Source organism: Protomyctophum bolini (assembly GCF_963924005.1).
Source record: "Protomyctophum bolini genome assembly, chromosome: 18".
NCBI lineage: Eukaryota > Metazoa > Chordata > Actinopteri > Myctophiformes > Myctophidae > Protomyctophum > Protomyctophum bolini.
In genome coordinates this window covers 34,488,629-34,511,552 of record NC_137879.1, presented here as the reverse complement: position 1 = coordinate 34,511,552, position 22,924 = coordinate 34,488,629, and the positions used below count along the sequence as shown (strand labels likewise).

At 45.6% G+C, this 22,924-nt stretch overlaps 1 protein-coding gene across 2 annotated transcripts in view; it reads left to right on the top strand.

Annotated features, from left to right (window-relative positions):
• Positions 1-22,924, top strand: part of LOC308332979 (uncharacterized protein) — a 48,980-nt gene that overhangs the window by 7,463 nt on the left and 18,593 nt on the right. Inside the window, exons 8-21 of one of the 2 annotated variants that reach the window (XM_080789133.1) lie at positions 416-3,466; positions 4,058-4,178; positions 4,330-4,412; positions 4,630-4,682; positions 5,646-5,670; positions 7,419-7,492; positions 9,018-9,171; positions 11,015-11,078; positions 14,500-14,702; positions 14,817-15,094; positions 15,275-15,362; positions 19,546-19,623; positions 20,487-20,527; positions 22,521-22,604. In XM_080789133.1, the coding sequence (XP_080645259.1) occupies positions 416-3,466; positions 4,058-4,178; positions 4,330-4,412; positions 4,630-4,682; positions 5,646-5,670; positions 7,419-7,492; positions 9,018-9,171; positions 11,015-11,078; positions 14,500-14,702; positions 14,817-15,094; positions 15,275-15,362; positions 19,546-19,623; positions 20,487-20,527; positions 22,521-22,604 (4,397 nt within the window). Of the gene's footprint in view, positions 1-415; positions 3,467-4,057; positions 4,179-4,329; positions 4,413-4,629; positions 4,683-5,642; positions 5,671-7,418; positions 7,493-9,017; positions 9,172-11,014; positions 11,079-14,499; positions 14,703-14,816; positions 15,095-15,274; positions 15,363-19,545; positions 19,624-20,486; positions 20,528-22,520; positions 22,605-22,924 lie in introns of both variants that reach the window. The other variant, XM_080789132.1, reaches the window with a different exon arrangement.

Genomic DNA, 22,924 nt, shown 5'->3' with positions numbered 1-22,924 from the left:
TGTCATTTTTAAATTAGATCAGAATTGTACATTTTATATATATATATAGAGGGTATGCGCATGCATAAAGTGAACGGCACATCGAGTGGCAAAGTGAGTTTTAGGCTGTTTAATGTTGTTTAATACAACTTTTTCTGTTTGGATGTCTGGACTGTCGAGGCCAAAAAGTTGTTTATTGCCACTCAGTAGGCGTTCCTCCATAACTTCCGGGTATGATGATGATGTCACGCGCATACCCTCTACTGCACTACTGTCTTGTATTCGCTGCACACACACGAGGACCAACGTCTGATAAAGATGAGATAATGAATGGTACACAGTATTGTATATATTATGAGTTATACATTTACTGTATAACTTCTGTTTGTATGTGGTGGTTCTGAAGGATTCATGATTTATCATTTATCCTCCTCAGCAATGGATGACTTCGCAAGGCTCATGAGTCTCGTGGACTCGAGTCCTTTTCGCCCGACGTCGGACGGGGAGAAAGAGACTGGCGTGGACAACAGCCCTCCTGGAGAGGCTCTGGAAGAAACGGAAATGCTAGAGATTGTGGAAAAGTCCACGGCGAGACCCAGAAACCGATGCAAGAAGAGAATCTCACACTTGGAGAATCCCTCGTCGGCCCTGGTGTTGATTCGAGAAGAGCTGCAGCAGCCGCCGCCGGTCAGACGGTCTCCGAGGAACGGCAAAGGCACCGCAGACCCAGAACCCGACGTCGTTCTGGATCAGAAAAGGAAGCACACTCTGGAGAGGGTTTCCGAGTGGCTCCTGAAAATCCCACCCTCCTCCGACGCCAATTCCCAGGTTGAGAAAGAAACGGCCGAAGGAGATGCCGTTCACGCGGAGAGCCCCGCTTCTCCGTCGGGAGACGGTTCCACCGTTTCGGCAGCGCAAATCGTGCCGGACGTCGTGAGCGCGCAGAGAGAGGACCACGCTAAATGCCTCGAGGACCAGGTCTTCGGGGCGGTCTACGGGCGAAGAAGGAGCCGGGCCGTCCATGCACAACCGAGGGTGTTTGTAGACCCACCCGCCGCCCCTCCACCCGCACCACCCGAAAGAACACGGAGCCTGATAAAAGTCCCCAAGAAGAGAAAGAGCAACATTCTCACCCCTGCTGATTTTGTGAAGAGGAGCGTCTTGGAGGACCAACTGGCAATAGCAGACCTGTCGACGGATGTCATTTTAAAAGAAAATACGTTGACTAATAAAGGCATGGACAGGAAGGGATTGGAACAAGTGGAGGAACCGAGTAAGTTGCCAGAGAATAACAACAACAACGAAGGCCAAGGTGGAGAGGAGGAGGAGGAGGACAGCCCCGCGTTTGAAGTCGTGTTCCGCCGTCAGCCAGGGAGAACATCAAAGAAGAGAAAGATGGAGGACACCTGGCAGGCTGTAGACGGCGATCTACAGGAACAAACCCGGGTGGCGTCGGACAGCAGCAGCACTGAGAAACGGAGCGCCGGGAGGAACGGAGGTAAAAACGCCAAGCCGGATAAGAGCAAGCTGCCGGTCAAAGTGCCAAAGCCCCTCATTATGGTCGGCGCTAGCGGACGCCGCGACTCCACAGGGCACCCCAAGGCGCCGGCGGTGGTGACGGAGGAGGTACACGCTGAGATTGAGAATTACCCCAGCAGCGAAGAACCCGGAACGCCACTCGTGAGGACCGCCAGGAGAAGTAAAAGACTGAAGAGCCTCATCGAGGAAGTCCAAGGCGGCCACAACAGGAAAGCGTGTCCTCCTCCCCAGGACGTGAGGGTCAACGACGTGCCCTGCTGCGGCACAGGCGACGCGGAGAAACGCGTCGCGGACACGCGACGCGTTCGTACGACATCCGAGGATGCGCCTCCTGGTCAAAACGGAAACGTGGCTCAACAACGGTCGGCTCAGAGAAACTGTTGCGTTATAGACGGCGGCGACATGGGAGGGATAGAGAAATTGGAGTCCAGCGAGAGCGCGTCGTCTATCCGTCCGAGAACACGAGGAGCCGTCGTGACCCCAATCAAAGAGTCCGTGGCGGAAGTCCCAAGTAGCGGAAGTCCTCGTGAAGCCGCCGCCGGCGCCGCCTGTTCTGTGGTGATGGTCCCAGATTCTACAAGTCCCAGCGTGCAGAATCCAGCCGGTGAAAACGACAAGCCACCTCCTCCAAGCACAATTCTGCTTGAGAGAGATCGGATGGAGACGCCGCCGGCGGCGAATCGGAGCCAGTGCGTCGAAACGGAAGAGGAAGACAAGAGGAACGACAGCGAGCTGGACACGGAGCAGCTGCTCAAGAGCTTCAAAGCCGTCCGGAGAAAATCTTTCCGTCTCGGAAGTTCGACCTCGAAAACGAGGCAATGCGATTCGGACGGGTTAACGGAAGTGAATTGCGCCATCGATGCCGGGATCAAAGACATGGCAGACGAGGGTCTCATGGGTACGAAGAAACGCACGCATTATGATTCAGACGATGTAACGGAAGTGAATTGTCCCGTCGACTGCGAAATCAAAGGCGCGACAGAGGAGGTCACGGGGACAAAGGAACACTCCATCATCCAAGATGAGCTGTTGCAAGAAACGGAATTGACCTTTTCTTGTGCGGATTTGATTCCCCCTTCTACCTCCCCCAGTCATAAGAAGGGCTCACGGCTTCGAGCTCGGAGGGGCCCGAAGAAGTCCTCTGTTGCCAAGGTGGATCAAGTCGCGGTGGAGAGTTCAATCCCGGGTACCAGCGGGAACACTCGGGACGGTGTCGCGAATGGCCTCTCTGGCGATGACGTCAGCGGCGTCCTCTCGCCTAACGTCGCGGCTAAAAGTCAAGCGGAAAGCCCAGACGTTTCTGTCCTCCACCAGGCGGCCGATTCCGGACTGCTCTTTCCAGCCTTTTGCGTGTCCGAGGAAGACGCGCTGAGCGGGACCCCGGCACGTTCAAAGCAACTGGACGGTGTCCCGCGGGAAATCACGCGGTCGGACGTGAGACGACGCAGCATTTTGCCGGACTCCGTCTGCGTCCCGGTGAAACCATGCGCCGAGGACACCGCCGTCGAACACATGGCCAGTACAGAGACAGACTTGACCCCCGATGGCCTGGTTGTTGAGATGACCCGCCAAGCACGAGAGGTCTGCAGCCAGGTGAACAGTGATCACAGCGGCGATTCCTCCGTCAAGGCCGGCACAAGACAGAAAAGAGCTCATAGGTTGCAGTCGTCGTCATCGGAATCGGATCTCAGCGTAGGGGAAAAGAGGCTGACTGCTCCGGGGGCGGAGCAAGAATCTTCAGATTTGCTCCTCCTCGGCCAAGTTCAGGGAACCGAGGATTCCGAGGAACGCGACCACGGACGTGGGAGGAATGGCGGCCCCGGCGGCGGCGCAACGGAACAACGGGGTCACCCCCGTGACGGCGACGTCGTCCCCCACAGCCCAGACTGTGTGGTCTCCATCTCCACCAGCCAGGCCTCTGTGGACTTGTTCGGCACCCCAGACGACTGTAAGTAAAAAAAAAAAACGTTTAGTTTTTTATATTCACAATCGTATATATATCATATTTTGCTGATTGGGATCGACCATTGTCACGTCATTTCTTCGTGTGTGTGCTGCTACTCCTGAGGAGGCGCGTCTGTCCAGATGCTGGCCGTGAAAACAAATCCAAATCTGCCCCACAACTCGCAACTATTTCTATGACAATTAATCATCAAATAATATAACCGTAATAATCATAATCGTGATAGCCCTAGTGTTCTCCTGGTCCTATTATACAGCCACACTGTCTGTGCCACATTGTCTCTCTCTCTCTCTCTCTCTCTCTCTCTCATATGTACCTGTCTCAATACTTCCTTAATGTCATTAAGACATGTGAAATTGTGAATCCCTTGACTCCTTCAAAACCGCTCTCAAAGAGCACCTACGGACAGCTGCAATTTGAAACTTGTGCAATTTGTGTAAAAACGAGTGTAATGCTTTTACGGTGTCGTCCACTCAGTTAACAGTTTTTTTTGTATTTTTAGTTGTGCTTGAAATGTACTGCAATTCTGCAAGCTGTTAATAAAACCAACCAATCAATCGCTCTCTCTCTCTCCAGTACACAGTAGTTGTTTGGTTTCTGAGGAGGAGTGTGATGAAAGTGGAGATCATCACGTCATCGTGGCTAACCTGGTGCCAGGTTCTCCGGTCTGGGCCCTGCAGCAGAGAGGATCTCCCCGGTAAAACAACACTTTTCCTACAGTTAGCACATAACGCTACAGTACTGTAGTAACTGTATACTGTACACCTCTCTACTGGTAAACAATATCCACTGCAGCTGTGGTTCTTCTCACTCATTTCCGGTCATGTTTCCTAATGTTTTTGTGCCAGGAACCCAGGAGACCCTGAGAAGACCAGACAGGTGGAACAGGACATGCCTGACAGCGAGTCAGAATTAGACAGCCAACTGCAAGGTAACCCCCCCCCCCCCCCCCCCTTTCCTAATTGTAAGCCTAACGAGGAAAAAAAAAGGAATTTGGCTTAGTTTAGAGCATTGGTTGTACTTGTCAAGTACCTCTAGATCGGTGATAAAGTGGAGATTGATTGATTGACTGAAATATGTATTAACAGTTTGCTGGAAATAAAAATGGTCTGTCTGTCTGTCTGGTCTCTGTCTCTGTCTGTATGTAGAACCAACGGAGGCTCTTTTGGAGACAAAAAAGAAGGCTAACTTCAGGAAGCAGGTACTCATGCCATAAACTTACAAAATAAACACATTACACACACACACACACACACACACACACACACGCACACACACACACAAAGGACCACTTCACCACTTTGCAACCTATCTTCATATAATTGGTCCTCACACTATGTTTATGCTAAAATACTTATTTATTTCTCCAATTCGGTCTGTCTCTTAGGAGGGCTGGGGGCAGTTTTGAAACCCAGATTTTCTTTTTAAACAAGATTTATTTATTTTTTAGATGGCTTCCATTATTGCATTGCAACTTTTCAGGAATAGAAAGCCTGCAGTTTCTATTAGCTTGGATTCCCCATTGATGATGTCACTGGTGGACGGGTTTCTGAACTGCCCCACAGCCCTCCAGTGAGACACGGACAGAGTAGAGAAATATTGTGGCATTTTATCATGAACATTAGTGAGGACCAATTATATGAAGATAGGTTGAATAGTGGTGAAGTGGTCCTTTTGGAATCAAATAAATATATAATAATAATAATTGTTGCACCCATGACATTGTTTTCCTTTTTCATTATGTTACTATATACTGTGTATCTGCTGTCTGGCAGAAAACAGCCATATCCAAAATATTAACTTCTAATAACCCATTTAACGGTTTTAAAACAACACAATACTGCCTCACGGTCGAGGGTGAAAATGCAGCTCAAGGCGGGTTTTTGACCATTAATGTGGAGACGGATTTGATTTCCGCCATCTCCAAAGTTTGGAGTCGTGGTGGTTTGACCGGCCGTTTTGAGGATTTGGACAGAAGCACCGTTTCATTCGATATCTGTAACACGCAGGAGTAAAATGGTAAAACGCCACTGATTTATTTTAAACAGATAAAGTTGAAAAATGGAGATGGCTGGTTTCCGCCCCGTCACAAGTGTGTGTGTGTGTGTGTGTGTGTGTCTGTGTGTGTGTGTGTGTGTGTGTGTGCGTGCGTGCGTTTTAGAAGCGTCCAACCAAAGACAAAGGAAAAGGTATGTGGATTTGTATTATATTGATTTATTGCGAACGCAGTGAGCACTTACTATGAGACCTAACAGATCATGTCTGTCTGTGTGTCTGTCTGTGTGTGTGTCTGTCCCGCTATACGTCCAAATATGGAGTGTGTTGCATCAGCAATCACTCAGCTCCATATATGGGCACAAAAGGGGCCAAGTCCACATATACAGTAACAGCGGGACAGACAGACAGACAGACAGACAGACAGACAGACATGATCTGCAGGGTCTCAGCTGCGTTCGCTTCCCGCGTTTGCGCGTCTTACTGGTTTTACAAATTATTGTAGTGGGATAAAAGTACAATATATTTGCCTCTGACATGTAGTGGAGTAAAAAGTGTAGAAAATTGGAAATACTCCATTAAAGTGTAAAATGAAACTACCTAAAAATTGTACTTGACTAGAGTACTTGAGTACCAGTGTTGTTTTTGGCAGCACATTTTGAGTTTAGTTTTAGTCATATAGTCTCTTCAATAGTTTTCATTTAGTTTCAGTCACATTTTAGCCACCTGGAATTAAGTTTTAGTGTTAGTCTAGTTTTAGTCGACTAAATATCATAAGATCTTAGTCGGCTAAATCTACAGTTGATTTAGTCGACTAAAATGTCTTTTGGCAGGCCTTGATGCCATCGTAAATGACTGTTTTTACACTTTTACACACTTTTACAAATAGCCGATCTACAAGCTCCCAACGCGTCGCAGCGCGATGCATTGTGTGCTTGTAGATCTGCTATTCTCAGCATGCAACCAAGTGTAAAATGACCTGTACTGGATCTCTTGTCCACTATAGTCCCTTCTAGTGATGCACCGAATATTCGACAGCAGAAAATATTCGGCAGAAAATGGCTAAAAATGCATTTTCGGCCTATTCGGTTTCGGCCCCAATAGGCAGAAAATATATCACCGAATAGTGTATGCAATTAACCATTTATTTTGCCATAAATCAGGTAGCTTTAAGGTACGGCCATGACAGCAATGGTAGGAAAAAAGATATATATTATTAATCATATTCGGTTATTCGGTTTTCGGTTTCCGACGAACTGTTTCCTATATTCGGTATTCGTTTTCGGCCAAGAATTTCACTTTCGGTGCATCCCTAGTCCCTTCCTAACATTTTAAGTCTAGTTTTTTTGTTGTCTTGGTTTCAGTCATCATTGCTTACGGTAGTTTTCATTTAGTTTCCATTTAGTTTTCGTCAGTGAAAAAAGGTAGTCGACTCGATGGACATTTTTCGTCTTGGTTTTAGCCGACGAAATCAACACTGTTGAGTACATGTTACTTTAAAGGACCACTTCACCACTTTTCAACCTATCTTCATATAATAGGTCCTCACTAATAATCATGATAAAATGGCACGATTCTTTTCTACTCAGTCTGTGTCTCATAGGAGGGCTGTGGGCACCATCATTTGGCAGATTAGAACAAGATTATTTGTTTAGATTTTCATTATCGTGAGAACGATGGTTTCCATTTTCGCGTTGCAACTTTTCAGGGCTAGAAAGCCTGCAGTTTCTATTGGCTTGTATCCCCCATCGATGATGTCACTGGACGACGGGTTTCTGAACTGCCCACACAGCACTCCTATGAGACACAGACCGAGTAGTTTCACGATTATTAGTGAGGACCTATTACACGAAGATAGGTTGAAAAGTGGTGAAGTGGTCCTTTAACACCACTGCGGCGTCCTAGGCACAAAGACATGTAATGGTTTCATGTTTCTTCACAGCGTGTCTCCCAACATGTGACATGGCCGACTCCGTGGCGTCCTCGCAGTCCTCCGGAGACTACCTCGCAACGCAGGTAAACGCGATTATACGACCGTGAGTTTCATTAGGTCATGTTTTATGCATGGAGTTGTGGAGTCCCTCTGCGGGTCTTCAAAACCCTTCTTGTCATGTTCAATTTATGAAGTACTGTATATATAGGCAAAGGCAAACCGATTTAGCATCCTATGCAAGATTAGAAATTGCAACTCCAGCCTTTATGCTTGATCAGCAGTATTTATTTGAAGTCAATGTGGGAACCCATTCGGTAAAAAGAAGGAAAAAAAATGAATACTTTTTTCCCCACTGCCTCTGAGGGCACCACGCTCTCTTTCTATGTGTAGAACAGAGATTCTGCTGTTGGCGGAATCTGTCGGGATAGATCGATTTTGTCCCTGGAACAACATGTTTTCAGATGGGGGGGGGGTCGGCGGCCAATTACATATAATTGTTGGGGTCCTTGACATAGAAATAGTTTGACACAGAAACATTTCAGAAAACTCTGAATGATTATTTTTTTTGGCATTTGTAGAATCTGGTCTCAGGTCTCAATGGGTTGAGGCAGATTCAGCTGGGGAGATTGGGTTTATAGCTGCACTGTCCCATCGTGCCCAGTAGATGGCAGCAGCCACTGCATGTCTTCAACCCCCCCTGAGCTGTCACAATCATGCTGGATGACTGACTACATGCCCGGCTCACTTTAAAAAAAAAATAGAGTCCCTCAGCATTTTTCTAAATTGCATTTCATTTATGTCGGCGAGGGGAAATACTGCCTTTGGAGATGATTTCTTGTTTTCTGCCCCATCCATCTTCCAGTGTGATTGTTTTCACCACATCTATCCATCTGCGGTATTTAATTGTTAGCTGGACTATCTGGTAGTTTAGAGAGAGAGAGAGAGAGAGAGAGCCCTGGTTCAAACACAGCTGAGCACACATACTGTGTGTGTGTGTGTGTGTGTGTGTGTGTGTGGTGTGACACATCGATGTGCTCCTGCTGTATACTGAAACGATTTAATTCAGACGGTTGGTATCTACTGATAGCAGTAAGTTAGTAACACGGTCATTCACAAACACACACACACACACACACACACACACACACACACACACACACACACACACACACACACATGCAGACAGACAGACAGATAGATAGATCAGCAAACATATACATGGATTTAAAGTGGTTCAAATGGAAGCCCCCCCTGGAAGCTAGACACAATCACAACAATACGAACAGATGCGCACTTCAATGCGAGGTGTAAATGGGGTCGAACTCTTGACAGGAATTCTGCACGTGTACCTCCCTCTTTACCTCTCTCTCTCTCTCTCTCTCACTAACAACAAGTGTTTTCTGGCCCTGAAAGCTTGCTAGTTGCCGTTCCATCACAGAGTAATCCCGTATGCTCCCTTGGTTGAAGGACGGCTGCTATTGTTGTCCCATATCGGTACACAACAACTGTGTGTGTGTGTGTGTGTGTGTGTGTGTGTGTGTGTGTGTGTGTGTGTGTGTGTGTGTGTGTGCGCGTGTGCGTGTGCGTGTGCGTGCTCGTGTTCAAAAGCAAAAGCTGGAGATGAAGGAAGAGCTGGCGCGGATGGAGAAAATGATGGCGGCTTTGACGGAGGCGCTCAGGACCAAGGAGGGCGTCGCTTCTCAACAAGCGGCCGTGAACTCTGACCTCCCGCTGCCGCAGCTTCAAAGCAGCACATCCACAGGTAACCCGTGTGGTCTAAACGTCTCTAATTGTCTTGCTGCTGCCGCCAGCATTAAATCGCTGCATTGCCAAGGTTTTATCGCGCGTAACACTTATTTTTGAAGAGACAAATATCCGTATAACCGTGTGTTATACAATGACAGAATGCCGTGTCTGGCGTGTTCAGACCGGTTGTTGTTCTCTCGCTCGGTGCAGAAAGAACCCGACCGCGAGTATCACAGCAGCCTGCTGTCGGCCGTTGGAAAAACGACATTCATTGCGCCGATTTGGAGATTTGAACGGTGGACCATTGAATGCAAGTGACTGCGAGCGCATCTTCAAAATGGCCACGGCCACTGTCCCACTTGGACTGTTGTGCTAACGAACAGTGGTACAACATTCAAGAGTTACATTATTGTTAAACATCTGCATTGCTTAATTTACAAGAAGTCTATACACAATTTGAGAATGTAGAAGAATTGTTGTTTTCTTTTTTATCAACGTTTACCAAAAGCATGGCATTGTCTTATTCAACGACAACAACATATTCTTTAGTTTTGGATCCGAGAGGCTAAATCTAATCAAATGGTGGTCCGTGGCTCAAATGCTGAATAAACTAGAACTGCACTCTGTCGAGGGCCTACTTGCTTGTTGCACACTAGTAGGCCATAATGGGCCTACTAGTGTGCAAGCAGAGCGCGCAAGTACTGTCGACCGCTACAAACTGTCAAATCTCAGCTTCTCTGTGAAGGAACATTTGAAATGTTGAATTATTAGGTTTAGCTATTTGCTACCTACCTACTTTATGCATGTAAAAAAGTAGTATTATGAAGTATGGTACAAGTTTCTATCTTTAAAAGAAATACAGTTTTATCGATTTTAGAATTATTCTGGATCCCTTTTTAGTTTCTCAAAGAAAAATAAATCATCGATATCCAATGGAGAAAAAAAGGTATATAAACTGAAATAAAATACGTTATCGCGTATACAGTGTAATTATTTAATTATTTATTTTAAATTGTCAATTGCTTCAAATTTACTTATTCTTGGACTATAGTGATATTAATACTAAATGCCTCTGTGTATATGTAATTTGTAAGTTGATTAGTGGTATACTGTGGTTACTTTGCGCCACTTTTGATGCGTATGCAACTATGCACCGTCCCAGCATATGACGTCAGGGTATAACTGGTATAACTAGCTCTCAATGATGACGTAGTAAAGATATGGATTAAAGTACCTAATGCCAGAGTGTAATTGGTTTTCGATGGTGACGTAATGACGATATGTTTTAGTGTCGGGAGGATTTAAGGTCTTTAAGGATTTAATGTATACATGTATGTAATCTGGCACCACTGCCGTATCAGGCACAAGTAGTCAGTCATTACGTCATTTGCTGGGACGGTGCATATGCATCGAATGTCGTCCTGGGCGGAACTAGTACTCGCGCGCTCTGCTTGCGCAAGTAATAATGGGCCTTGAAATTAAAAGGGTTGAAAACCACTGCTTTACACCAGTGGTCCCCAAACATTTTCATGTCAAGGACCCCCAAATTGTCACTTTTTAGCCCATGGACCCCCATTTGAGCCAGGGACCCCCGTAAGAGAATATGTTTACGGCTCTAGCAGTGATTCTCAACCAGTTTTTATTTCACGGACTCCCAGTTTGACTTGCATTAGTCTACGGACCCCCCATCGAATGGCATTTCTATCTCTGGAACCCCAATTAATATCGTAAAAAATATATATGTTAACTTAACTCTGAGAGTGTACACATGGTTCCAAACTATCATTTAGCTGGGGGACCCCCTGGAACTCCCTCAAGGGCCCACTGCTTTACACTCACTGCTGTTTTGTCTCCTCAAGGCCATGACCTTCACGTGACGCTGCCATGTGGCCAGCAGGGGGACACGCGGAGGCTTTCTGCCAGGTAGGCACAACCATGTCGATGTCCCCTTTGTCAGCCTTCTGATTGGTCCCTGACTTGACCAACCAGCAGGCTCTGTCTGCCTAATGTTCCGCCCCTCGTTCCGCCTAGTTTATGTTGAATTTGCCAAAACATCATTATTGGGGAAAAAACTAAAAACGAACATGATTACAACATGACGAACAGAGATTAAAATAAAATGTATTTTGCATCCCAATAAACGCAGTTTCTAGTTAAGGGACGCAATGAAACAACAACCTATGCATCCGCGTGATGCGCTACTGTACTGCTTTTTATTCTAGTTTATTTTTGCTAGCTTTGGTTGTGTAGTAATCTTTTATTCTTCCGTTTCCTACATGAATATAACCACATTATAACCATATAAAATGAAATGGGAGTTTAAATACTGCAATTAGTAAAAAAAAAAAAAAAAGAAGCTAAATATTACTCCCTAACATCGTTGAAGTGGGACTCATAAAATGTCCCTGGGACTCATTCTATAAAAAACCATCCCTGCGGCGTCCCGTGACTCGTTACATTGAAAACCTTGTTTACGTCACTGGGCAGGTAATTGATGAAGAAAGTTTGCCTTTGTGCTCGTGCGTGTGTGCTCGTGCACGCGCGTGTGTGTGTGTGTGTGTGTGTGTGACTGTGTGTGTGTGTGTGTGTGTGTGTGTGTGTGTGAGCAGGCTGGCTTGCACATGGGTGATGGATCTGAGGAGGACGGGCAGATAATCTCCCTGATGAACAACAGCAGTGTGTGTGTGTGTGTGTGTGCTTATGCTGTGTGGGAGAATACACAAAAGTCATTAGTGACTGCATCTTATTTGTCATTTAGGGCACTTAAGAGGGAAAACTTGTGTTGCTGGTGTAATTCGTCTCTCCTGCTTGACTGCCTACCATCCCCCCCCCCCACCAGCCCACCCCCCCCACCGCCTTCTAAGTGCTGTCCTCTTGGGGGCATATTATTATATGAGACACGAGGCATTATCGTAGGTCGGAAAAGACATGGATTGCGCGTTGCTGTCTCGGGGGTGGAGAAGCCATGTATTGTTTTGTGTGCTGTTCCATTGTGTTCCATTCGGCAAATGCAAAACGTACAGAGAAGTTGAATTGGTTGTACACACTCCAAAGCCGTTGTTTGCCTTTTTTTTTTTTTATTATTATTCTTTTTAAATGGTGTAAAATAGCTGGTAATCACTAGTTCTAGTGCGACACTCTTGTATGAAAATCCCACGACACCGGCCCGCAACTATAAAGGCCGATTCTACAATAACCTTCTAAATCAGTCTGGGTTTGTGTTTACCCATTTTAGGCCCCTTTTTTAGTGTTAGCATTACGTTATGCTTTAGCTATTTAAAAATAGCAGATCTACAAGCTCATAGCGCGCCACCGAGTGGCGTGCTACGAGCTTGTAGGTCTGCTATTTTTGAAAAATCGAAAAACGACTGACACATAGAAACATATCTTTTTCAGAAAACTGTCATTTTCAAACAGAATTGTTTTTAGAATCTGATCTCGGGTCAGAATGGGTTAAAGCATAAAACGAGCTCTTGAGGCTCTGAGGCCTTAAGGGGAGGGGGAACCGTTGTCTCTAGAGGAACAGCGTTGAGTAGAGAGGCAGAGAAGCGACGGCGGGCCCCCCCCGAGAGATTTGGCTGAGAAGAGAAGTGCCAGCGCTGCTTCTATCGTACAGGAGCAGAGAACCCGCCTGCCACAGCCACCACCGACAGCCAGTGGTTGAAGAAAGCACTCGGATGTATCACTTAAAAAAAATCACACCCGTTTGAACCGAGTGGTGCAACTCCCCTCTCCCCCTCTCTTTCTCTCTCTCTCTCTCTCTCTCTCTCATTAGCAGGCAACGGTGCAGCACTGTCTATCTCTCTCTCTGTTCCTGGCAAACAGCGCCCCCTACTGGTACTCATTATACTGGCGCTCATTAATGAACACATAGGTGAACACGGACATTGCTGTTCCTTGGAGTGGTTGCACCACTCAAAAAGAGCTGCATTGAAAAGTAGCAACCTATTCATGATTGGCTGCCTGTATTAGCGACCTTACCTATAGTCATGATCATTGGCTGCCTCCCAGGCCCTGCCCCCCGCCGCGGAGGTCCGCATCCCTATTCTGGGATAACGTTCGCCAACGCGTTGTGAGCTTGTAGATCTGCTGTTTTTGGCAAATAGATTTTTGTAGTGTGCTGTAGTCCGTTTTTATCAAGGGTTTAACGGTACCCATTCAGGACGGGAACCCCTTTTGGTGTTTTAAAGGTATATTCAGTGATTTCACTTAATTCAAATATCACTTTTTTTTGTTTTTTTTGTTGTGATAATCCTCTCTACTATAGAGTGTGCTGACCATATAAGGAGTTCCTCCCTGTCCCCCAGTTAACCCCTGGGGGTCAAAAAACCCTAGGTTTCGTTGTTGGCTCTCTATCCTGATTGGATGAAAGGCTTAGGTCCCAGCCAAAAACGAAACCTAAGGTTTTTTGAGTGAAATCACTGAATATACCTTTAAGCATTATTTTAAACTTGAACTATTGACAAAATGGCACATCTATACAAGCTCATAGCGCTTGTAGGTCTGCTATTTTTGAAAAACCGTGTAAATGTGGGCGCAAATCTCTGAACGTTTTTAACTCAAATCTTTGCTTCTGGGGGGGGGGGGGGTCCCTGGAAGTTGGAACTACATATTTTTCACACCAAGACACACGTAAAGCCTGTTCAATAGCACTGACGTTATGCAACAAAACCCAAAAACATGATGGAGTTAGGTGGTTTCCTCCCCGACAGTAACGACATCATTGTGGGGGGTCCTTGACATGAAAACGTTCTGATGACCACCACACGACTCTAAACCACCAACGTGTGCAGCAAGGTTATAATAGTTAACTAAGACTAACTAAAAAAACGACAACTAGAATTAACAAAACATTTTAGTTAACTGAAACTAATAAAAAATACAAAATAAATTAAAAAACGATAACTAAACTGAAACTGTATTGTGTGTCCTCGGACATTATAGACAAAATACCCTTAGTTTTAATATTCAATAATAATAATAATCAATATTTATAATATGCCTTTGGGATATTTATAATACAATCCTTTTAAATTAGTTCGATTAATTTCCTCATTTCTCCAACAAGTTTACGAAAAAAAACTAAAACTATAACTAAACTAAAACTATAAGCATTTTCACCAAAATAAAAACGAAATAAAAACTAGCAAACCCGCTCTAAAAACGAACTAAAACTAACTGAATTAGAGAAGAAATATGTCAAAACTAACTAAAACTAAACTATAATGAAAAAAAAAAAGAAAAAAACTATTATAACCTTGGTGGTGTGCAGCCTGCGCAACTCTAATCGGCTCTCTGCGTTCCACAAAGAGCTGACCCTCCTCTTGTCCTCCTCCTCAACCAGGGAGTCAGGCGGCGCGCCGGGCGCCGCCGCAGAGAGGGACACCAGCCCCGCCGTCGTGCCATCTGGTTCGGGGAGAAGAAGCAGCGATGGTCCCGCCCGGCCCGCCCAACTGCCGGGCCCCCCCCCACCACCCCAGCATCCCGGGCCCACCGCCCCCCTGCCCGTCCCCCCACCACCCCAGCGTGACGGAAACGCAGAACCAGGTCAGTGGTGAAGACTCGGCGGCGTGGCAGCTTTCCATCCTTCATGCGCTTCAACAACATTTTATTTAATTTAATTTTTTTTTGCTCTCTTGTCTCTCTCTCGGCGTCTCTTAGCGAGGCAGCTGTGCGGACAGACCAGCAGAGGAGCCGATGGTGGTGGAGCTGAGAGGAGGAGTTCACGCTGGGCCAAGCCGGCGGACGGCGGAACGTCGCAGCAGGAAGCAAAAGGAAGCTCATTGTTGCCGTTGTCGTCGGCAGCGGCGCGGCGCGAAGCCACGGACGATGCCAGAGCCGCCACCACCGCCGGCGGCGTGTCCTCGCTGGCACACGGCCGCCATTGGGCACCTCCTCCGCTGGTGCTGGTGTCCTCGGGACTGGGCTCAAATGAGCAGGTGATTTATATCAGCAATCAATGAGCAGGTTGGATTATAACCCATTTTGGGGCGGGAACCCCTTTTGGTGTTTTTAAGCATTACTTTAGCCATTGGAAAAAATGGCAGATCTACAAGCTCGTAGCGCGGCACTGAGTGCTAACCCTTTTCTCCACCGTCTTGGTTTTCACTGTGCTGCAGGTGATGGTCAGAAAGTTGGCCGACAAGGTGGGCGGTCGAGTGCGTGCCCAGGTGACGGCCGAGGCCACTCACGTCATCATGCGCACAGGTAACAGAGTAACAGACACGCTCATGTCACACAGGTAGAGTAACAGACACTAGCAGATCTACAAGCTCATAGTGCGCCACTCTACGAGCTTGTAGGTCTGCTATTTTTTGAAAAATCGAACCACTCACATATTTTCAGAAAACTGTCAGGATGTAGAAGACATTTTTAGAATCTGATCTCAGGTCAAAATGGGTTAAAAAAACTAAGAAAAAAACCCAAAATGTACCTCTGTAGCTCTTTGGCAAGTTTCCGACAGTGTGCGGGTCCCGTTTTGTAATAATCGAAATCTACAAAGTAACTAGTAACTAAAGTTGTCAATGAATGCCACAGACGAAAAACAGTCTTATAAGTCCACACTATTTATTCATAATGTATGAATGATAGATAAGGGGGTCAGGACAACGAGGCCTTTTCGTGGAGGGGTCAAAATTACATTTGGACTGTTTTTCGCCTGTGGTACTCATTATTGTAGTCAAGTAGAAGTTCAATATTTGCCTGGCTTTGTAAACGAGACCATCACTCTCAAACTGGTTGCTGGCTGCCGAGCACGAAGCCCATTAAACCATTTAGGCCTGACGTCAAAAAATAAAATAAAAATACCTATGTTTTTATATCTGTGGTGCTCAATATTCCATGTCAAGGACCCCCAGAATTATATGTAATATGCCGCCAGACCCCCCCCCCCCCCCCCATCTGAAAATATGTTCGTTCCAGGGACCCCTCCCAGAAGCAAAGATTTGAGTTCGCTCTGAAAGAATATATATCCAAAGATTTGCCCCACATTTTCGCGATTTTTTTCAAAAATAGCAGACCTACAAGCTCGTAGCGCGGCACTCGGTGCCGCGCTATGAGCTTGTAGATCTGCTATTTTTCATTAGCTAAAACACCAAAAAGGGGGTTCCCGCCTTGAATGGGTTAAACGGTAACGGGGAGGGGGTATGTCCGCGGTGACATAATTATTTTGCAGCGTTTAATTTAGTCAGGAGACGGAACACATTTGCACCCCGCGGCCTTCATCAACGTCTGTGGAAATGAGATCCGCCCTCGGAGTTAAATTGAGTGTCTCCGAGGCGTGGCGGCAGGTGAAGTCATTTTCCCTTGATTGCCTCCGTTTTTTTCCCCCGCCATCCCCCGGGCATTGTGCTAATCCACGACGCACACACGCGTCTCATGATGGGCTAAAAACTCAAAATGACACTCTGACCATGACTTGCGCATGGATGTTATTACGTACGTGGAGCCCGTTGCATATAAATACCTTCAAGACTTCACTCAAAACCAAAGAATATGGACAAAGCGTTCTCCGGGTCCGATATGGACGTAAGATGAAGCCTGTCAGTCCAATCGCCATCTTCCTAGATCCGTTTGGGCCCAGCTGGCCATTGGCTGGCCCAGACAACGAGGCGGGACTTCCCCCCCCCCCCCCCCCTCCTTCTTCTTCGTTGGTTTTGACTCGAGCGGGGGGTGGATCCCGATCATAGACTGTAACGGTAGCCACGCCCTTCAGAACATACTCGACTTTACGGTCATTTTTTTTTAAATAAATGGGACCATAATTTTCCAAAAAGAACATTATGACATGAGAAATGAGACTAGTGCCTGGAAGCAGAAAGTATCCATGACCATGTTTATTAAGGTAATGCAGTCTAGGTGAAGTTGGGCCCAAATACTTGGACCTCTATGGAGCTATGGGGTTTTTTTTTTTGGGGCCCAATGACAGCGCCACAACAGGCCATTATATGAACTTTCAGGAAGTCAGGATTTCCTACTGGCTTCAGACACTATTGGCTTCACTGCCCCCCCTGCTCACAACCCACCTCTATAGGCCTATATACGGTTCTCAAAGTGGCCGGTTCTCCACCACGCATAGCCAGGGTCTGCCAAATAATTCAGATTGGGTTTCTTTTTTTTCATAAATGTTTTTTATTTAATTATTATTTAAGAAAATTGGCCAGTGATTTATGGCGTGTGTGTGTGATATAAAATGTTGAGCTCGCCATACATAGTCACAGTAATCATATTCCATCATATTATTGAAGGGGCTTTCGGATAGAAATGAGACGTGTGTGTGTGTGTGTGCGTGTGTGTGTGTGTGTGTGTGTGTTGTGTCAAGTGTGCATATGAGATTATTAGCTTGGGGGGGGCCCTTGGGTTTATGATAAATGTGGCTCCCTGAACAATTTAGTTGAATAGCCCTGTGTTTTCTGTTCGATTATTGAAACGTTTTTTAATACAAACAGTTCCAAAAAATGGCGTCTAAATGTAAGGTTGTTGTAAGTATATGCTTATCGGTGTTGCAAGGATGAGGGGGGTATACTTGTTGGAACTATTTCTCCCCTCCAATGTATTATTGGCATTTATGTGCTGCACTGTACTGTATTGTAGATCTTTTCTCTTTTTTTTAATAATAGATTTTTAGTATTGATTTATGTGCTCTTTGTGTGTTGTTGTTGTTGTGCATTTGGTTGATTGCGTGATAACCGTGGTTCTCAAAGTGGGGTACCGGGGACCCCCCCCCCCCCCCCCCCAAGGGTCATTTAATTAATTAAGGGAGTTTCAGGGGGTCTCCTCCCTGTTTAACCACTTTCGAAAATAGCCGAATTACAAGCTCAAGACGCATAGTGATGTGATACGTTGTGAGCTTTTAGATCTGCTATTTTCAAAAGATCTCGGAGAAGAAAAAAAGGATTGAGGATTTGGAAGCAGACCAGCAGATGCTCCGGGGCAGAGCAGTGATTATACAGCCTTTACGCCTCTCTCACCTATACGCACTCTCTGGGCCATATTTTGCGTGTCTTCTTAAGTATACCAGGTCTTATTATTAACTTAAGACCTGGAGGCGTGGCCAATGCTCTTTGGCCACTCAGAATAGCCAAATGGCATTGATCACGCCTCCAGGTCTTAAGTTAAGTAATAAGACCTGGTACTTAAGAAGACACGCAACATATGGCCCAGAGTCTCTGTGTGTGTGTGTGTGTGTGTGTGTGTGTGTGTGTGTGTGTGTGTACTTGTATTACTATGCTTGTGAGGACTAAATGTCCCCACAAGTATGCATTCATAGAATTTGACAAATGGACAACCAGGAGTTGGTTAGGGCGTTTTTGAGGATTGGAGTCATTATAATAGTAGTTGCGGGCGCCAGTGTGGCCACGCAGAAAATTACCCCCATTAGGGTATAGTTATGGATTATGATGGATGGTTATGTTTGCAGAAAATGGTAAAAACTCTCACTCTCATGTGCCACGCTATACCTCCTGCAACCTCCCAAACGCCATCTTAACAGTGTAGCGGCCCGACGTCTAATTCATACTAAATTTACAGATTTCACATTGCATTTGCAGTTTTTCTTTTTTTTTATAAGAATAATAATTATTATTTTTGCTCTTCACGACATGCCATCAGTTATTTTCACAGTAAAAAATATTGAGCTATTGAAAAATAGAAGATCTACAAGGTCATGAAGCTTGTCGATCTGCTTTTTTTCTTTTTTTTTAATATCAAGGAAATGTGTGCAAATATTTGAATAACATGTTCTTTCACGGCGAACATTTTTAGCTTGCGTGTGTGCGCGTGTGTGTGTGTGTGTGTGTGTGTGTGTGTGTGTGTGTGTGTGTGTGTGTGTGCGTGTGTGTGTGTGTGTGTGTGTGTGTGTGTGTGTGTGCAGTTGTGCACTCAAGTACTTTGGTTCTTGTCGGGGAGCTGCTAAATGTTCCGTACAAGCACATAAAGATGAGAAGGAAAATACTGCGAAGTAAGGACATTTCTGCTCGGTTGTTATTTTAACGCATTCTGACCTGAGATCAGATTCATACGAGGTTTCCACTGGACACACACTGGTCTGATGAACCCATTCTGACCTGAGATCAGATTCTTAAAAAAATGTCAGTCGTTCTTCGATTTTTCAAAAATAGCAGACCTACAAGCTCGTAGCGCGCCACTCGGTGGCGCGCTATGAGCTTGTAGATCTGCTATTTTTCAATAGCTAAAGCATAACGTGATGCCGACACCAGAATGGGTTCCCGTTCAGAATGGGTTAAAGGTTAGACGGGCTAAGGGTGGGTTATGTTTAGGGCCTTTCAAATGTGCTTGCGTGTGCACGTTTTCTCCTCCCCGTATATGTTGTTGTCACATCTCTGCCTCCTCTCTCTCTCTCTCTCTCTCTCTCTCTCTCTCTCTACCTCAGATGAAAGGCTGGTGTGTGAGCGCACGCTCAAGTACTTCCAGGGTATCGCTGGCAGGAAGTGGGTGGTGAGCTTTCAGTGTGAGTTTTGGTTCACTTTGCACTCTGACTGATGGAATTGGGTCAAATACCTTATTATTATTATTATTAAAACAAAATTAATCCCATTAATCCATTCTGGGCGGGGACCCCTTTTGGTGTTTCAAGCATTATTTTAGACTTTAGCTATTGAAAAATAGCAGATCTACAAGCTCGTAGCGCGGCAACAGAGTGGCGCGCTACGAGCTTGTAGATCTGCTAGCTTGTAGATCTGCTATTTTTGTACGAGTTTGTATGTCTGCTATTTTTGAAAAATCGACGAACGACTGACATAGAAACACAGCTTTTTCAGAAAACTGTCAGGATGTAGAAGACATTTTTAGAATCTGATCTCAGGTCAGAATGGAAAACTGTCAGGATGTAGAAGACATTTTTAGAATCTGATCTCAGGTCAGAATGGGTTAAGACCTGAGGCCGATTCAAAAAAAATATTCTAAACGGTTTTCTGAAAAACGTATGTCGCTATATCGTTGGTTCTCAAAGTTTTTCATGTCAAGGACTCCCAAAATGATACGTATTTGGCCGCCGACCCCCCCATCTCAAAATGTTTTTTTCCAGGGACTCCCAGAAGCAAATGTTTGAGTTCGTTTGCACAAAATCTTGACGATTTTTCTAAAATAGCAGATCTACAAGCTCATAGTGGTGGCACGAAGTGACGCACTATATGAGCTTGCAGAGCTACTATTCTTTTAATGGTCAAACTATAAGATAAAGTTGAAGTGGTTGAAATATTCTTGACTCTATATTAACTGCTTTTGCTGGTGAATCTCTTCACGTAATATAAAACTACAGTTGGGCACGCATGCGTTCATGCTTTTTTGACGATAAACGTTTCCTCCCCACAGGGATCGCGGAGTGCCTCAGACGAGGGGAACTCTTAGACGAGGTGGGTAACGTCGGTTTGCTTTGGTGCTGATCTTTTTTTTTTAATATACACATTTTGTAACCCATTTTTCACCCCTGTGTCAATCATCTAATACTATCTATCTATACACACTCTCCGCCAACCTAGTCCCCATATGTGGGACTTGAACTCATGCTTCCTTCATGCCTGAGTGTCCAAGTTGCTCCTTTTACACCTGACAGGAAGGGGGGAGTTTCCCTGGTTGGACGTATAGCGCGTGGAAAGGAACACGTTATTCCAACCAGTTCCTTTTTCCCCTCCATCAGGCGCCCCGGCTTGGCCAGGGGGAGGCTCCCCCAGAGTTAGTGTCGAAGTGTCCTTGAGCAAAGACACTGAACACCCTTAATTGCTCCTGATGTGCTGGTTGGTGCCTTGAATGGGGTGAATGTAATGCACACTATCTATGTAAAGCGCCTTGGATAAAGGCGCTATATAAATGCACCATTTACCATTCTACCAAGGTCGACGTGGTGTGAAGTCCTCTATGATTTTGCTCAGACGCCGCCACGTGCATAATCTGTGATCCAACTGTAGCAGTCCCTGGGTCTGCTTCTTATTTGTGTGTAGGCTATATAAGAATATGTCCTTGTTGTTAAAGATCACCTTTTATTTTTAACTTTTTAACTGTTTTTGCCCGTCATTTCACGCCTCTACGGCTACCCAGAGGCAGCCCATAGGGTCGATTTTCACAGAGCTGACGTAAACGCAAAGTGAAAGCCAGCGCAGAGAAAACGTCTCGGAGGATTAGGGCCTGGGCGATATGACTTCGAATCAATATAATCACGGTTATTTCAAAACAACTGAGAAAATAAATACCGTTAGAGGGGGCATACTGTAGTATACAGCACAACTCTTATACAGTCGTGTTATTTATTTGCTTTCGTCCGTCTGGCTCCTTTCTTCCTTCTATAAATTCTCCCGGTGCTGTTGTTTCAATTCACTGTTTCTTGTGAAGCTTTTTTTTTTTTTACAGAATTGGTTATAGTTTCTTGTCTTTGTTTCCATTCCTGGCTTGTTTCTTCTTTGTATGAAACGTAACGAGATTCAATATATCAGCCAGATGACGTCGACGTCGTACGTTGTCATAGTAAGTGCCCTAAACAAACGATTTACGTTTAAGTGCTCTTAAACCATGGGTTCCCAAAGTGGGGGTCCGGCGACCCCTGGGGGTACTTGAGGGAGTTCCAGGGGGTACCCATATAGCTCAATTAGAGTCTGTAACTCAGAGAGTGTACACATTTAGTGTACACATTTACATGTACATTTACAGTGGTTTTACAATATAAATTGGGATACCAGAGATAGAAATGCCATTAAGTCGGGCGTCCGTATAGCATAATGCGTGTGAAACTGGGAGTCCATTAAATTAATATGTTTCGGGAATCACTGCTAGAGGCGTAAAAATCCTCCCTTATCGGGGTCACACTGGCATATGATTTCAAATGGGGGGGGTCCGTGGCCTAATAAATGTTGATTTGGGGGTCCTTGACACAAAAACCAGACAGAACCACTGCTCTAAACAGACATTAAAAGTCCCTAGACTTGGCTGCCATTGGCTTGAAAAGCCATGCATTGGAGGGGCTTAAACTCCCCTCAAAAAAGAAAAAAAGATTAGTAGAATTCAATGGTATATATTCAGTGATTTCACTTAATTCAAATATCACTTTTTTTTTTTGTTTTGTTGTGCTGACCATATAAGGAGTTCCTCCCTGTCCCCAGTTCACCCCTGGGGTAAAAAAAAAACGTAGGTTTCGTTTTTGGCTAGGTGGCCCAGCCTTCATCCAATCAGGATAGAGAGGGGCCTTCCGCCAATCATGATCGAGCGGGGGCGGGCCTTGGTGTGTGTGCTGTTGGCCTGTCGCGTGTCCCCCCCCCCCCCCCCCCCACTGTAGTGCGTGCATGTGCACATCTTGTTACCCGGGGCGGACCGGGGTTTTATCCAAATCACTGAATGTTTCTTTAACTCTCTCCACAGAGTCCCTATGAGGTGCGAGGGGATGTGGTGAATGGCCCCAGCCACCGGGGTCCCATGAGGGCCCGCACCGCAGACCAAAGCAAAGTGAGTCCCAGGAAAAAAAAACTAATCGATTCCCGAAACCCTGCCAAATTCACGCGTGGCGGGTAATCGGCCAATCGACACGCAGTGAGCTTGTAGATCAACGGTTCAATAAATGTTTTTCAAAATAGTAAAAGAATAGGCGACAATAGGGCCCATTATGTCCTCCCCACTCTGGGGCGGGAGAGCCAGTATAGAGCCATTTAACCCATTTAGGCCTGAGATCAGATTCTAAAATGTCAGATGTCTTCTGAATCCTGACAGTTTTCTGAAAAAGCTATGTTTCTATATTAGTCGTTCTTCGATTTTTCAAAGATCTACAA